Genomic DNA, 17,367 nt, shown 5'->3' on the forward strand with positions numbered 1-17,367 from the left:
GCCCAGGCTCTTTCTGTTGCACCTTTCGTGGTATATCACACTTCCCAATCACATGGTGCTTTTCGTCCTCTTTCTTTCTTTTGCTTCGACACTCTCTCTCGTCTGTCTATATTTTGTTTCCATCGTTGTGAAGTCTACAGATTTCAGTCCCCTTGTTTTTAGCCAAACTCCATCTGCATGCTAAGACATCTTGTTGTGGTTGCAAATAGGAGAATAACCATATATCTGTATTTATATCACAGAAACCACCAAACATGATAATTCCTGAACCTGAGAAATGGGATGCAGGCCTGATACAGTTGAAATAATACTAAAATGTAAAAGATCATCTTTAACATTTCACATTATTTTGCTTTAAATTGCACATTTTCACGCTGATAACAGTTGGCAGTGTCACTACCAGCAGACGCCTGCAGTGGCATAAAAAACAAAAAGAAAAAAAAGTAAAGTAAAATATTTTTACTTCTGTTGAAAGACTGTTGAATTTGAATATTTTATTTCAAGCAAAAGGAATTATGACTAAAGATTATATATGTGGAAACTTTGGGGAAAGAACCAACATGCCAGCAGTGCTGAGGCTTCAACTGTGTCATCTCATTTCACTTCAGCATCGAATGGATGCCGTTTCAGTTTGTTTACAAGTGGGCCTCAAATCTGTTCAGTTTCATGGTACACCGAGCCTTTTTTGTGGGGTCACAGTACCACGACTTCAGAAGAACAGCTCATTTGGTGTTGTGTGAGTGACCTAGTGAATGAAACAACGTAGTATTATTTACACAAAAGCATCTCTGAGTAGATAAAAGTCAAAATCTATCTGAACGGATTCTGTAAGAATCTTTCCCCCTTTGGCACTTAAAGTGAGAAATGGGAGATTTCAGTCTAAAATCAGACATTTTCTTACTATTGAGCTGCTTTGGCTGATCTTTCATTCGTTCCGATGACGACAACGATGTATGTAGTCTGTGACAAAAGTACTGGCTGAGCTGTAGACTCTTGATATTTGTGTTTCGGTCTGAAAAATGAAGCTTAACCGAACTTTTGATTCTTATTCGACATTTGCGTACGTGTGAAAAAGCAAGCTTGAGATGTCCAAACAGAGAGCTGCTCTGCTCTGGTCGAATCACAGTTTAACTTTGTGTTTTTCTTTTTGTTCTGGCTCAATGATGCTGGACTGAAACTGAGTGGGAAAACGAGAGAGGACGCTAAAGCTCTGCTGAAATCCACTCAAGCCATAATCGGTCGGTCGGTCACCCGACAGTGATGTCACGGTGTGCTGACACATCACTGCAGCCAGACGAGAAGTTAAACCGCTGGAGGTCAGCGAGAACAAGATTTTCAGATGATGTGAAGTTGCTCTTTAAGACGAATCAGATGAATCTGTAATTATCTAAGGAAGCTAGCCAGCCTGCTGACATAAGATAGCAAATGTGGGTTCATGATTTAGTGAAAAAAAAAATCTGTAATGCTTTATCTTGCAGGTCTGTAAATTCTTAATCTTCCGAGAAAGTTTCCTGAAAAGAACAATGTCGTTTGGTTCTGACTGTACAGTGTAATTTCCATCATCGTTTAATCTGCTCATTGCTTTTCTGGTTAATCATTTGGACTAAAAAAACATCTCCAGATTTTTCAGAGAGTTTTTTTTAATCACACCAACAGTCCAGGATTGAGAGACATTAAGTTAATGATGATACGAAACTGTTTAGAGAAGCTGTTACAGGCTAATGTTTAGTAGTTTACCTTGATAAATAACTTAGAGGAGTCATTTATCAGAATTCTTACCATTTATTTTCTGCCAATCAGCTCCATATATAGTGTTAAATTTGTCCACTTTTTGTCTCCATGCAAGCAGAAAATACACAAGAATGAAAGCATCCAGTAATAAATGATTGATGAATGAAGTATAAACTTAAGTTTAAAATGTGCAGTCCTTTCAAGGAAGTACCCCTGAAAATCAACACCTCGCTTTAAACTTAATACATTTAACTCAACTTATATAAATGTCCAAAATTTTGTCCTTATTTTCAGTCTAATTTGTGCAAAATTACACAGTTCTTTCCAGGAAACTTAAAGTGAAATATTACGATATAGCAGACCTATAAAAATAGTCATTATAGAATGACAAAGTTTGAAAACTTTGATCAGTTTCCTCTCTGCTCACACTCAAGAATCTAGTATTGTTGGTCCCATCGACAGAGACTGAACTCATCTGATGAAATCTGAAAGACTCCGCTGCAGAAATGACCGTTTTTGCACTCACAAATTTGAGCCGAGCAGACGTTTAACGTGAGGTAAAGGCTCATCTGTCCCAGTGCTCCTCACTCTCGCTGTATGCCGTACACCCGTCGTCTGTCGTGCGATTATTAAATGCACTTGCTTCTACAGTAGTTGGAATGGGACTTGTAATCCGAGGTGCCTGCTGGGACTTGACTCACCTGTAGATAGTCTTTTTTGGGGGTTTAGTTAGAACATTAAGGGCACTGGAAACCTTACTGGGATTAGCTGTTTAAAAAAGCTTCTGCTGAGTTCTTTGTGCAACCTGTCTGTTTGTGCCTTTTTCGATAGTCTTGATATCCAAGATGTGCAGCTTTTGTTTAGTCGGGAATCCGTTGTAATCGCAGTATACGCTCTTAAAAATGAACACAATCAATTCTGGGGGTGGGAGGGATGACGGGCGGGTATCCTTATCTTTCAGTTATGTAAATTTTAAAGAGATTTGTTGCCACAGCTGTGTGATTTGTGACTGTATTGAAAAGATGAAAAGCAAACATTTCTATTTTTTGCGTTACCCTTTTTTTCCTTGAGCCTTTTTTTTTTTCTTTTTTGATGTTTTCGTGCAGATATTTTTATTGTAAAATGAATGTTATGTTTCTATCAGACACTAATCTCGTTTGAGTTGTCTCCAGTGGAACTACTTCACTCTGTATGTTTTGATCAGTATAAACCTTTAATTGTGTAGTTAACATTTCTGAAAGAGAAAAAAATCCTTGGTTGTACTTTAAAGGTTCCTGTTTGACCTGCCATTGAAATCATTTGATCAGTCAGTTTTATTTTGCTGTCGTGTGAAGGATTTGACTTGAACGAAGCATTTCTTTGCTATTATTAAAGACTGACTGCCACTTTGAAAAATCTGTTTTTAATGTTTTTCTTTTTTTTTTGCAACTCTGCCATGACATTTAAATAGACGTTCATTAAAAACACTGTACCTTCATTAACATCTCTGTGAAGTCTCTTTGTAATCCAGAGTTCAAGGAAATTGCACGCATTTCAGAAGCACGGGAGACGACTTCTTTAACCGCTGTCAGCGTCCATCATTACGTTCAGAATTACAAAATAAAAATTTACAGGAGAACACAGTATAACAGTTAAATGCACAGTTAAATCCACTTAAAGGGATAGTTTGACATGTTGGGAATTTTTTTTTGCTTTTTTGCCAAGAGTTAGACAAGAAGATCGATACCACTCACATCTGAACGCCAAATATGAAGCTACAGCCAGCAGCCTCGGGGGAAGAGGCCTGTGTGGTTACGTCCAAAGCTAATAAAATCAAACTCGTAGCACTTCACACAAGTTATGCCTTGTTTGTTTGATCTGTACTAAACGTGGAGAGTAAAAACAAGTTTTTGCACTTCAGTGTGGTTTTACAGGAGGTTATGTACCAGACTGTTTCTGAGCCAGGAGCTGTGACTTCTTGAGACTTCACGAAGCCGATTCCCCATTACAAGACTTCACGCTAAGATAACGAGAAGAGAAACAGCATTTCCTGAAATGTCGAAATGTTCCCTAAAAAGTCAGTTGATAAACTCCCAAACTTTTTGAAGAGGGACAAGGTTTTTGAAAGTTGATTGCTTTCTGCTATATTTGATTTTGTTTTATACATTTCAAGGATTTAATGGAAGCAAAATTATCCTAAATTCAGAATAACTCCTGCAAGACTCAAAAACACAACAATCTTGGATGATGGGATGACATCTCCAAACACATCCGTGCACACTAAAAACTCTTATTGGCAGGTAGCATTTTTTTAAAAATTAATAATTTGGTGACTTATATTTATAAATATGCACTGTTTGCACTGTTTGACCTGACACGTTACCTGATGAAGGTCTGAGGACCAAATGTTAAACGTGTAAGATTCTTTGGCTCCTTCAGCAAACTTTCCTCCTTTTTTAAAAGTTTGGAAGATCAAAATTTACATCTGGAGTCTAGAGTTTTTACAGGGTTTATTTAAAGCAAACGTGCATTTCACACATTATTTCATGCAACATTCATAAAGCTCACTACCGCAGAAGTTCAGCAAAAAGAAACACAAAGCACAAAGGTGCACATTGAAAAAACATGAATATACAGACAAACAGGGACGAATCCTGCATGATGTCAGTCAGCTGTGGGCTCACTTTATTAACCATGTTTCATTACGAAACATTTATTCATTGATGAATTTTCCTTCACAGGTAAGATTGATAGTGATACACCAATTCAGTGTGCTGCATCTTGACCAGTGGAGTGGGTGAGGTATCAGCTATGACGCGACCAATCCATATCAAATACAATTTCTTTGTCAATGTCATTATTGAGTATTATTGATTATCATCAGTTCATTCATTCAGTGATGATGGGCTCGCAGCTCAGTTTAGTGCCACTCCAGTCCCAGGCAGCGTGTTACCTCATGTAAGAATGAGCAACACAAGCTGAAGGGTAAATGCATGACAGAGACTTTCAGAGGTGGAGGAAGTCACACATCTTTTATTAAGTACCAATACCGCCATGTAGAAATACTCTTTTACAAGTATAAGTCCTGCATTCAGAATTTTACTTGAAAAAGTTTTAGTATCAAAATATATTTAAAGTACCTAAATAAAAAGTACTCATCATTCATCATTACTTAATATACTTTATCTGCTTGAAGCTTGTGTAATTTCCACCACTGGGAAGGTTTGCACCATTTCCTGTTGTGACTTCTCTGAGGCATCAAATGAGGCAATTTCCTGTTGTCTGTCTCTATTTTCTTTCCTCTTTTTTTTCATTTTCTTTTTTTTTTTGAGGAAACGGTTAAAAGCCTTTGCACTCAAGGGAAATTTGAACTCTTTTTTTCTAACAGTATTTCTGTTTAGTTGTGGATCAAACATGGTGCATTGAAAATGATGAAGGTCAGGAGGAATCGGTAAGGATGCATTGTTTTAAAGCTCATACAAATATACAAAGATAAATATACACAATAATGCCCAACCAAGAATGGGACAAGTCCTCAAATCAATCGACTTTCAGCACATTGAATAACATCACTCACAATGCATTTTAGCCAATTTATGCCGCAGTGTCCTTTAGGGGGCGCTGTTGTATTAGCTAATACCGCAGTCTCTCCTTAATCCACTGATGTTAAGCAGTCTGATTCATAAATTAATGTCACTCACTTCTGGGGCCTACAAGTTATAGCAAGGTCAAAATTTAATTAGTTTCCTTTGATTTTAAAAAGCTGAAGCAAAACTCGACCCAGTCACAATAATGGACGATTCTTTGCTGTCAATCATACACCTCTCCTTTTTGAAAGAATGCTAAATCCAGATTTATTAACCTATTAAATCTACGAACATTAATACGAATTTAATGCTATTTGCTTCACAAAATAAAAACAATGAAAGTGAATAAGAAAGGAAGCAGTCAAAACAGGTTTCCGGACATTTAAAAAAGTAACTGTGTTTAAAATTATTTTATAAAATTATAAAATGTAAAAATAAGTTAGAAAATAATTAACAAATAAACACTATCTTAAACATGGCATAAAGATATGTGATCAAAGTACAGTAAACACCTGTATTAAATATCAATCAACTGTATTGATTTTGAGAGGGTTTGTTTACCTGCTCTTTTTGACCACGTGCTTGCAATGCGGCCACGCATGCGCATCATCCGGTATTAGCTCTTGGCACGCGTCTGTGGCGGTAACGCGCACAGCCAAAAACAATCCTCTGCCACGCGAGCGCGCGCTGTCCACAGTCTGGCCTCGGGTTGATTGGTTGTGGACTGCTAACCCCGCCCTCCGTCGCAGTGGATTGCTCAGATGTATACACTTCTTCTCGCTGATTGGACGCTATTTGTAGAACCGGCTGTGTAGCTAGGCTACTGCTGCGTTCACGTACCTCTACAAAGATCAAATTAAAGGTTTTTAAGGGGAAGACGTGCTTTCAGATGTTTTGATCGGAAGTAGCAGCTAAACGACATCCAGCAAACTCTTTTTTAAACTCGTTAGAGGCTTTAAGCTACGTAACAAGTAAAAGCTGAATAGTGCAATCAAAAAACATGAATAAGAGAGGCTCAGTTACTGAATATACAGTACTGGCAGCTATCAACATGATGCCCATGATTTCTTCCTTTACCACCAAGGAAAATAATTAAATCCAAGTAAATCACTTTGTGACAAATTGCATTTCAAGTTGCAAACTCAGTTTAAAGCCTAAAATACACGTAATCGTCTAAAACAGCAATACTTTCAAGCCTGTCAAACTGAGAAACTGAAAACAAACTTACTTTAGCTGCTTTGTTCTTTGTATTCCATCCAATAACGAGGCCTGAACCATCACAATGACAACTAAGCAACTTCATCCTGTGAGAAAGACAACCAAATGTGACTGAAAGCCTCAGAAACAGTTAAGTTGTGCCTTGTGTTGACATGTTGATTTGTCAAAAAAAAAAAAAAAAGTTTTCACCTCGTTAATTTAATTTAATAATAGTGTATTTTACGAATTTTGAGGTTTTTTGGACTACATATCGTTGCTATTAATTGACATCACTGTATTCCTATGGGACGATAATAATGTTAAGGATGGTACTGAGAGTTACACGTTGACGTTGTACGCTCATTTCTCAACTTTCTTAATTCCAACAGCACCTGAAGCCAGCACTGGTAGATGGAATAAAACACCGTTTTTTCACACTTTTTGTTGATGTTTTAAACCAAAGTCAGATGACGCCCCGTCCCGGTGGGAATAGAAACACTTTAAAACCCATCGGGCGGTCTGGTGTGACAGCTGCACGGTCGTGAATGTTTTAGTACATTATTCAAAGCGCGCTGCGCATCACAGAGCTGATTAGGATTTCAGTATAAATAAGGCCGCAGACGGGACAGCTCGGCCTGTCCTGCCGCTGATGTCGGAGAGCTGAAGGCACAGACCTTAAAATCCTTCAAAAAGCTGCAAGCTGCTCCAGCATGCACACGCTGTGACAGGCCTCACGGATGGGACCAACGGAGATATCCGGCTGATTTCACGCTTTAGCGCAGAGAGCTGTATGATCGCAGAGAAGATCCACCGAGGACATCTAATGTTTTTGGAGACTTTTTAATGGCACTCGGCCCGACCTAGACGAGCTGCTGCTACCTTTATGGGACGGTGAAGGCGTCTTAATTTTTTATTTTTTTATTTTTTATTTTTTTAACTAACAGCCAGACTCCTGCAGCTCCGGTGGAGAAACAGAATCTTCAGCGGGTTATTTTGGTTTCCGATGGGGGGAAGGCGAAGTGTTTCTGGGGTGAGTGGAGAGCCAGTGACCTGCTGGAGGACACGCGTGTGTTTGTTAGGAAAATCACTGTCATAACTGCTGTAATGTCCCCTTAGACACTCTAATGTGTGTGTCTGTGTGGTGAGTTTGTCGCTGTCATAATACTTGTGTTTGTTTCCTGTTGCACCAAGCACTTACAATTTTTGGATGTTTATATCATGCTTAAATTCATCCGAGGATTAGGCTTCTTGTGTTTTGCGACGTTTAAACTAGGCTATGTTATGCATGGAAAAACACTTAAATATTCCATTAACAGTCTTAGAATATATGCAGAATAACCCAGGAAACGTAAAGCGAGCCATTTATATGCTAATATTGAATTTCCCGTTCCTCTGTGATGACACTTCTGTAGGATTTACATAATGGTAGGCCTTTAATAACCCGCTTACATTAATTATAATGTTACAGTGTCTCCTTGCTTTAATGAGACACGTTTTGCAATGTGATATTCGAGTTACATTCAAGAACAAAATCCCTGCCGTGCAGCTCCCCTTTCAGCTGATGATATGCGCTCTCTCCGTAATGATCCTCATCATCCTCATCATCATCATCCGTGTGCCTCTTTGGCTGCAGATCTCGGTCAGTTTTGGGGGGCTTATGGTGCCACGTGAACAGGGGACAAAAACACAGTGAAAGGATGGATTTCATAACGCTCACGCGCACACAGCCTGCACCCATGAGTGAAGCTGCAGCGTGCAGTGTTGTGTTTACGTGCATCCTGTGGTGGAGCGGCACTTCTGAGGGTGTCAAGGTATTGCAACATAACCTGGCTCATGCTGCGTCGTCAACGTTGTGTTTGATTCAACTCTTTGGTTTTTTTTTTTTTCAATGAAAGGGAGTGCACATAAAAGCAGTCCATGAATTGTTGTTGACGCGCGTCCTCGACGCAGCAAGGGTAGCACGAGGGCAGGCTTTTATTTGGGGGGCAGGTACCAGCTTAGTGTTTAATTTCAGCATTTTTTTCCCCTCATTTAATGACCTCATCTGTGGCATTATGTTTCAGATGTGTATCAGTTAAATGTCAGGCTGATGCAGTACTGACATAAACAGTGCAGCAGCAGGATAAGGATGAGGGGGAGGGGGAGGGGGGCGCATCAGGCTGCTGTTTTGCTTTTTTGCTTTTTTGTTTATTATAAAGTAAGAATTGCAGCTTTGTCTTACATGTCAAAGCCCAAAGAAACACACCATGAATCTATTGATCTGTTTCTAAAATGAACTAGTGGGCTCGTTTTGGCGCTAAACCTCAGAGAACTGTTCGACTGCTTTTCAAGAAAAATGGTCCTATATTATTGTTGTAGTGTTTCTATGCTTCGCAGTTATGATTTATGTTGCTTTCTGGTGCTTCTGCTTCCATATGGTATCTGGATAGTGTCAGATCCTATGTTTTGCTGTGTTTGGCATCCTTCGAAGACATTTCAGGATCCTTTCTCTTCAACCTGTAATGCCACTTAATCAGTCCACATTGTGATGCATATAGAAATGATTCATCATGCAACTGGTAATTTGTGACAAATGTGTCGAAAACGTACAGAAACCAAGTGTGACTCTGCCTTTATTGTTACAGAGAGCTGCAGGTGGAAAACCAAGCATGACAAACAAAAAGTATTGTTTTTCATTTGACAGAAAGAAGAAGAGTCAGATTCATATTCTCATCTTGTATTTATTTACACATCCGGGTATCTGTGCGCTCCCTCCTCCCGACAGTGGCGCGTTCAGGTCGCATGGGAAATAATCTTTTCAGTAATAACAAAACAGTACCTTTCAGAGCGTTGTTTTTCTGAAACTGAAACGGGCCGATATGATTATATTTGTTGCTTATGAAGAATGATTCTCAACTTTGACACACACACACACACACACACACACACACACACACACACACACACACACACACACACACACACACACTTGCAACATACAAATCTTTACCTCCACTTAAAACTGCTTTAGAAAAGTTGGGTTCAGTTCCCAGACAACCTTAAACATAATGTGAAACACACATGGGAGAGGACTCAAATGATCTTTTATTCCTAGAAAGCATACCAAGGCAGCACGTGTCAGGTCTGAGTAAAGAAACATAAAAACAAACAGCCAAAATCCAAATTGTAAATTTGGTCAAAAACAAAGGTAAAATGTTTTAAATTAAAAACTATATACTCTGTACCTAAACAGTAAGTACAAATAGTGACACAGAAATAGAGATAATGAAGTAGCAGTAAATAATTAAATATAAATATTGTATGTGAGGGAATGAAATCAATTGGTCAGGTAATAAATAGAGGATGCTTAAGAACACATGAAATAATAATTCAACTTCGAATAAAACATAATATCAATGGAATGTTCGAATAGTAAAGAAATAAAACATTTTATTTTCCCCGAGTGCCTGGTTTCCATCTTTCCCACGGGAGCCTGAAGGCAGCGCCGCCACCTATTGGCCAGACCGTCAGTCAATCCCAGCTCCATCTCCCGCCCCACGTGCTGACGTTTCCGTACCAAAGTAACCAGGCCAGTCCATTACGCACACAAAAGACACAACAAAAGCCCGTGTTGGGAAAAATGAGATCCGTCAGCACCCAAAGGACACAACAATAAGTTCCCATCTGGCAGCATCACCCATGGACCAGAGCCTGGGACGACGACAATCATTTATTTAACTCCAAAAAACATCTTTCTCCTTCTCCAGCAAGCAGTTTTCCACCAAGCTGCGTTTTGCTCAGATCTGATCCAGGTGGTGAGTACAGCAGCAGGGAAATGTTTACCTCCAACAAAAAAAAGAGAAAAAGAAAAGAAAGAAACTGACAGAAAAGCAGCAAACACGGTTCTGGTGTCGTGCTGGATTCACAGACCGCATCAGGCTCGGAAAAACAAACAAGAAAACAGCCAGCACAGCGACACTGTTGCACTTGAGCTGGCGTCGTGCTCTTTGTTGGGGAATAAACACATTTAGAAGAGAAGGTGGAGGAAAAAGAGGAAGGAGGGAGGTTGCAAAACATTGTAATGTCAAGATTAACTTGTCCAGAATCTAAATATTCCCGTGAAAAGGCATGTTGTGTCGTTAATGTGCTGCTTTTGTGGTGAGATTCAGTGGAGTCTTTTGTCTGGACACTTCTTCCTGTTCGTGGTTACCAGAGACGCACAGTGTGCTGCCTCTTTGTTTTCACTTTGCTCAGTTTGCCTATCAGCTGTTCCTGCTGCGTTACCTGTCGACTCCACTCACGTCTCCTTTTTATGTAGTTTTACTGTCTTTTATCCTTCAGTACAACTTCATTTAAATCCAAATTTTCACCTGTATCCAGGTGATGGAGAAGGCTGTAACATAGGATACGCGAATTCTGCTGCCAGGAAATGATTTTATATGATTCATTGCGTCATTTTCAAGTATTTGTCAGCTGTTGCAGTTAAAGAAAAACGCAGAAAATGCTAAAATAAGATCATAAAAAGTGAACACAAAGGAAACCATGTGCTGTCAAATACCCTTAAGCCTTAAGGCTTCACAGAAGACCAAAACAAACAAATAAACAAATAGCTCCACAGATGTTTACTTGTCCTTATTTGGCATTTATGAAGCAAAATGTGTGCGTGCGTCATGTCATGCTGTCACCGTGTGTGTATTGGAAGAGGAGGAGTGTCTTAACGCAAAAAACAGCATGCTGTTGTCTGTGTGTGTGTGCGTGCGTGTGTGAGTGAGACAACCCTTCCTCTATAGGGATGTGCTGCACAAAGCTCATTTAATCACTGATGGCGATGATGCTGGAGAGTGACACACTTATAAAGCTCTTGTGTCTGTGTGTGTTTACTTTTCCCTGTGCACGTGCCGCAGAGGTTAAACTGGGCTAATTCAGAAAGGGGATTTTGTCCTTTTCATGCAGGGATTATGCCTCAGGCACCTGTGCAGATTATACAGTATGTATGAAAATATGGCTCGTCTGGAGCCACGGCGTTGGGATGCCATTCTCACCTCTGTGCCTTCCCAGACGCGTGTGTGTGTCTGCAGAGCAGCCATGCTTCACGTCACGGCTGCTTCCTGTTGAGTTGCGGAAGCCCCTTTGTTTTCTCGTCTGGCTGCTGGCTTCTGTCTCGGTGCTGCTCTTCCTGTTGCAGCGCATTGAGCTCAACTGGAAAGTTCTGGAGCCGCTGAAGCTCGTTTTCATTGTGTTTTCACTCTCAGGGATGCAGCAGCGTTATTGTTGTGTTTTTTAACAAGGTGCAACCTTTGTTTTGCTGCATTGTTCGTTAGAGTGGCTCTTGAGGCCGTGGGCTGTGGTAGACTGTATATTTTTAAGACAAAGGTAGTTTGAGGAAAAAATGACAACAGGTAGTTTTTTTTCCCTTAATTCAACACTTTTGTTCAACAATAAGAATACATCGCTTTAATGTCTGTCATCTTTTTAAATTGCAGATACTCTTTCAAAAGAGGTAGCAGATTACAAACTATGGCAGACAGAAAGTGTCATTTTGTTGCTGATCATACAGTGGTATGAACAAAAGTACTCAGCAGTTTCATACAAGTAGCTCTTTTTCTCATTACTGTCACCAAAAAAGATCCTCAGCTGCACTGAAAGTGTGTTTTCTGAAAGTGTTTTGACAGTAAATCTAAGAAATGACAGTCTGACCTGATAAACAGCACCACCTATAGGCAGGCTGGTTTTAATCAACAACAAAAGACACAAGATGTCATAGTCCCGCCTACACAGTTTGACTGACAGGTGATCCATGAGAGCAGTACAGTGGTGAGAAAAATACCCACATCCTTCGTTTAAGTTAATAGTAGTAGTCAGACAATGTAAGCAAACTAGTTCTCCTGATCAGATGCTCAAACCACTTCAACTGGCTGCTTTCACAGTGGAGGAGCAGTGGCTCTGCTCCAGGCTCCCTCTGCATGTCTGAGCTCCTCACTCATCTCCAAGCATTAGCCCAGCCACCCGACACAGGACATTTATTACAGCCTCCTGTACCGCAATCTCATTCTTTCAGTCGCTACCCAGAAGACTGCAGGTGAGGGTTGGATCGACTTGTAAATCGTAAGCTTTGCCTTCTGGCTCAGCTGTCTCTCCACCACAATGGTCCGGCACAGCGCCGGCATTACTGCTGAGGCCGAACCAATCTACCCGCTCCATTGTTAACAAGATTTCGAAATACCTGAACTCCGATGCTTGAGGCAAGTCACTCCCAACCCAGAGGGACCAATCAATCCACCGCTTTCCAGCAGAGAACAATGGCCTCAGATCTGGAGGTGCTGATTCTCATCCAGTCCAAACTCAGTCTAATTATAACATAAGTTATTACAAAGTTGTGATTTATGCTTAACTTAAGTTAAAGCGGTTGTATCACAGAGATAAATTACAACATAACTCAAAGAGACAGCTAAATGGTTACACATGCCCCGAGGGTCGGTGTAAATCAGAACATCTCATCGGATGCAAGCAGACTCAGCAATATTAATTACCCAACAGTATCAAGCTAAAGTGAGCTAACGTTTAGCCAGCTGAAGCGAGTCGGTGGACAGACAAAGTTGGCGGTTTAGCTGGGGAAGAAGTTTGAGCGTGTATCAGCTCAGGATTATTTTTCTCAGGAGTCGATGGAAACCAAAACTGAGCTAACATTTTATCTATTAAACTTCATTTGAATAGCACCTTTCAACTAAAGTGGTGCCATTCAAAGTGCTTTACACATGACTGACAAGCAAGTAACAATACAGCATTAATATAGTTAGATAATTTGAGAGGCATTGAAAAGTAAGACGAAAAGAATGTAAAACAAATTGAACGGATGAAAAAACAGATCAAGATGTGTAGTAACGGTAACAAACTGCAGAGAAATAACCTAGTAAGGGGCTCGTTCTTTGAGCAAACCTCAGTGTCCATTTAAAGACACCAGACGGCCATCATCTCTGAGCACAGAAAGCAACGTTTACAGGAACAACAGTGTAAAATACTTCCTTTGACAGCTGAGCCTTTTAGTTCCCACTGGCTGTAAACCACAGACACAAACACAAACAAAGCAATTAATAATGATAATTCAGCAGACAAGATAAATTAAAGGGTCTTAAAAAGCAGTGGGCAGCAAGGCAGCAGTGTAGAAACGAGGGAGGGAGAAGGAAATGTTGAAATAGAAGCGGGTCAAATAAAACAAAATTGGCCTTTTTGATAATGTGATTTTTTTTTTTGTAAGAGTAAGGCATGTTTGTTTATTGCCATTTGAGGAAATGAATTACCTTTTGAGTCTCCAGGTGAAAAAGATTAAGTATGCATATTTTTGGCGTCACTTTAAGCATGAACGTCATATTTGGTCAGCTGGCATCCAAATTCTTGTGGCAGCATTGCTGCGGGAGGGGGGACAGGTCTTCATTCAAGTGAATATTTGGCGTTGTTGTACACCTGCACAGTCGTTTTTGTCAGTCTGACTCCCTTTTTTAAAAGGTCGCACATTCATTGTGTCTTGGCTGCATTGTCTCATCGGCTATTCTAGTCTGTCCTGCCTATGAGCTGAGCTGGTATGCGCGTGTTCCTGTAGAGCTGAACCTCCTGCAGGCATGCTGAATTCATCTCAGCCACTGAAAACATGATAAAGCCTCTTTATTTTCAGTGTTTTTTCTAATGTTTGTATGCACATGTATGTGTATACATATGTGTGTGTGTGTGTGTGTGTGTGCGTCTGTGTGTATCTATATTAAAGTATAATACAGTTAAGTAAAATTTAAGAAACTCAAAAATAGGCTATGCATATTGTCCTTTGACGGATTTTGTGAGCTTTTTCTGATAAAAACAACCAAACAAAACAACAAAAACACCAAACTTTCATCTCAAAGCTACAATAATATGATCCTGCATCATTCGCTCCAGAGGGACTGAACAAGCAAGGACTCGCTCCCGTCATAATCCATGAATAATGAAATAGTTTGTGACCAAGCGAAACATGGCATGTGGTTTTACATAAACAAGGGCGTGTTTGACGTGTCGTAATATGAAGTTACATCACCGTGCAGCCACACTGGTGGTCAACAACATGCGACTGTAATCACATAATAGGTTATAGTAATCAAATGATTGGTTGAGCAAATGTGCTTATATTGGAAATGCAATCAAGATCATGAGCTCTAAAAATGGAAAGTATGGAACGTGCCTCTCACCACATCTCTTTTCCTCTTTCCCCCCGCAGGTTTGATTTTCTCCCGTGGTGTCTGTGTGGAGCGTGCCACACACCCACTCCACAACAACGACGGCTTTTGCTTGCATCTTCCAGTGTTTCTTCTGTCAGCAAGTCCAGCAGAGCTGCAACTCTTCCAGTGCCAGCCCTGACACCAGCGAGGAGCCCTGCCCCACTGACATGGTGAAGATGACCAAGTCTAAGACCTTCCAGGCTTACCTGCCATCTTGCCACCGCACCTACAGCTGCATCCACTGCCGGGCACACCTGGCCAACCACGACGAGCTCATCTCAAAGGTACAACAGCTCCACATGAATGTGCCGCCTTCACTTGAGCCACCCTGCAGCTTTTCACGAGACATTCAGTTGGTCCATCTATGTTTACATACATACATACTTGCAGTTGTGTTCCAAGTCTCCCACCAGCTCTTCTGTATTTGGTGACATCTTGAAATCACCTGGAAAAACATAATCCTTAAATGTTAAAGGTAGTTGAAACACTCATCAACTGTGAATGTGGACCCATTCATTGATGTTCTGAAATAAGTTGTCATGGTCAAATCAATTCACTTCAGCGTCATTTATCTATGTTTATCTACATCTATGTTTTGTGTCATGTTCGACCTTGGTGAACTTTGACGGGTAAATTTAACCAACATCAAACTGTCTTGACATTTTTGACCTCAGTGCAGTTGACAAGAGTCAGTGGGAACTTGTTGTCTTGTTAGCGACAAAGCTATCTAGCTTGCAAACGGACACTTGGACAGCAGGCTTGCCAGCCTACGGCTATCTTGATGGTTGCGACTGGCACCAGCATGATTCTGACTGATGAGCATGTTAGCTGTTAGCCCATTATATACAGTACTGTGACCAGTGGTGTGACCAGAAAAGTCAGCTTGTTGACAAACAATTGCGCATTTATACATGCAGCAGCCATTCATTTGAAGTCTTGTTTTATCTCTGGTTTAGTCTCCACCAGCTCCTGAGAATAATATACGGGCCCTTAGCTGCTAAATGCTCCACTATGTTCACCAGCTAGCTAGCTTTGTGTTTTTGCCATTGGTGCTGAGTCAGTAGTGCGCAGTGGGTTTATGAGAGTTTTAAAAACAGCCAGTGCTGCTGGAAACAAGTTTGTTGAGACCTCTGAGACTAAACATTAAATGTACCGTAAAAGCCAAACAATGAGCTAAAAGTGGCTAAAAAGCTAATTGGAGCTGCGGTTTGTTTCTATCATTGCATATAGACATTTGATTCAGTGTTACCAGGCAAAATATTGGTTAATGCAGCTTTGAAATTAGAGGTGCTCATGTGGGAGCAGGCTGAGAAGCAGACTGACAAACACGAGCAACATTTAGCACTCAAGTTTGTGGCGTTAGCACAAGGTTCAGCTGTTCTGTGAAAGGTTTTCAGGGGTTTTGCAATTTTAAGTAGTTTTTCATTATTCAAATCAAACGCCGATGAAGTGTCAGAGTGAAAATAAAAGAGTCTATCTTTCATCTATCCATCTTTTGGACGACATTATGAGCCATGATGATAACATTTGACAGCGTTCTTGGAATATTTGGAACTGAATAAATCTGCGCTCAGCTAAACTGTGAATTCTCACTCAGCTGGGACTCGGCAGTGATTGAGTGCTGTCCTCTGGTATTAGCTGTGGCAAATGACACTTGCCTTCGACAGTAATGTAATCTTATTTGATGCTCACCTGTCTGATTGCATCGTCAACGCTCGTGTACCTGTCTGCTCTTGCATCTGTACTTTATTCCTGCCGATAAATCCTCAGAGGCTCAGATGACAGTCACCGCTGCCATTATTATGGAAGTCATCTCTGTTGCACACAGAAGAGCTGGTCGGTCTTTTAAAGTGTCACTGCCTTGGCTATTTTTGCTGTTGTGGTGAATAAAAAACTGAAAGCGCTGCTGTGGCTCACTGAGACCTCAGAGGCTTCCTTCCAAAATACGAGATCAAAAATCAAGACTCAGAGAAATGGACTGCACTGAGCTGTGTTTGTCTTTCTTTGGCCGCATTCTCCCCTCCTCATCTAGATGCTCGATATTGCTGAATTTAGAGGTCAAAGGCTTCATTGAGGCCACAGCCAATGGTTATTTTCATTAATTGTAGATCTCTGGATTATTTTTTGATTAGCTGATTATTTCTTACAAATGTCTTTTGTAGGTTTTTAGAGCCCAGTTTGTTGTCTTCAAATTGCTTAATTTCTGTCAACCAAAATTAGAAAACCCAGAAAGTTAGAAAGGTTTTGTTTTTCTAAATCGCCTAAAAAAAGGATGCAATAAATCCAAAATTGGTAAATTTATTCTTCATAAGTTTTAGCACTGACTCTAACATTGAACTAAACTCACACATTTCCTGCATGGTCACACTAAAGAGTTTCAAATGGAGAAATCTGATGTTTCAGCTAATGCGGCTTCATGTAATATTATTAAAAGGCATGTGGGTTGTGCTCGTTTGTAGCACTTAAAAGTGTTGGAGCTGGAACTATTCTTCTTCACTGTGCATGTTTTTTAAGTTGGTAGGGAGTTAGCTCAGGTTATTGCCGTACTTAATTGTTTTTGCCTGTTATTGTCAAAACGTAGCCGCTCTTGGCAATGATCTACTTTAACAGGTGTTTGTCAGGCTTCTCTCTGCCCGCACTGCAAATCAATA

General features: G+C 40.4%; 1 protein-coding gene across 3 annotated transcripts in view; it reads left to right on the plus strand.

The window, feature by feature from the left end:
* Window positions 1-6,881: 6,881 nt before the first annotated feature.
* The window catches only part of LOC139332293 (protein yippee-like 1), a 32,932-nt gene continuing 22,446 nt past the window's right edge, over window positions 6,882-17,367 (plus strand). The window contains exons 1-2 of one of the 3 annotated variants that reach the window (XM_070964125.1): window positions 6,882-7,524; window positions 14,716-15,000. In XM_070964125.1, the coding sequence (XP_070820226.1) occupies window positions 14,884-15,000 (117 nt within the window). In that variant the 5' untranslated portion in view covers window positions 6,882-7,524; window positions 14,716-14,883. Of the gene's footprint in view, window positions 7,525-8,207; window positions 8,306-10,065; window positions 10,289-14,715; window positions 15,001-17,367 lie in introns of those variants that run through there. The other 2 variants (XM_070964127.1, XM_070964126.1) reach the window with 2 other exon arrangements.

This window comes from Chaetodon trifascialis, chromosome 6 (assembly GCF_039877785.1).
Source record: "Chaetodon trifascialis isolate fChaTrf1 chromosome 6, fChaTrf1.hap1, whole genome shotgun sequence".
Taxonomy (NCBI): domain Eukaryota; kingdom Metazoa; phylum Chordata; class Actinopteri; order Chaetodontiformes; family Chaetodontidae; genus Chaetodon; species Chaetodon trifascialis.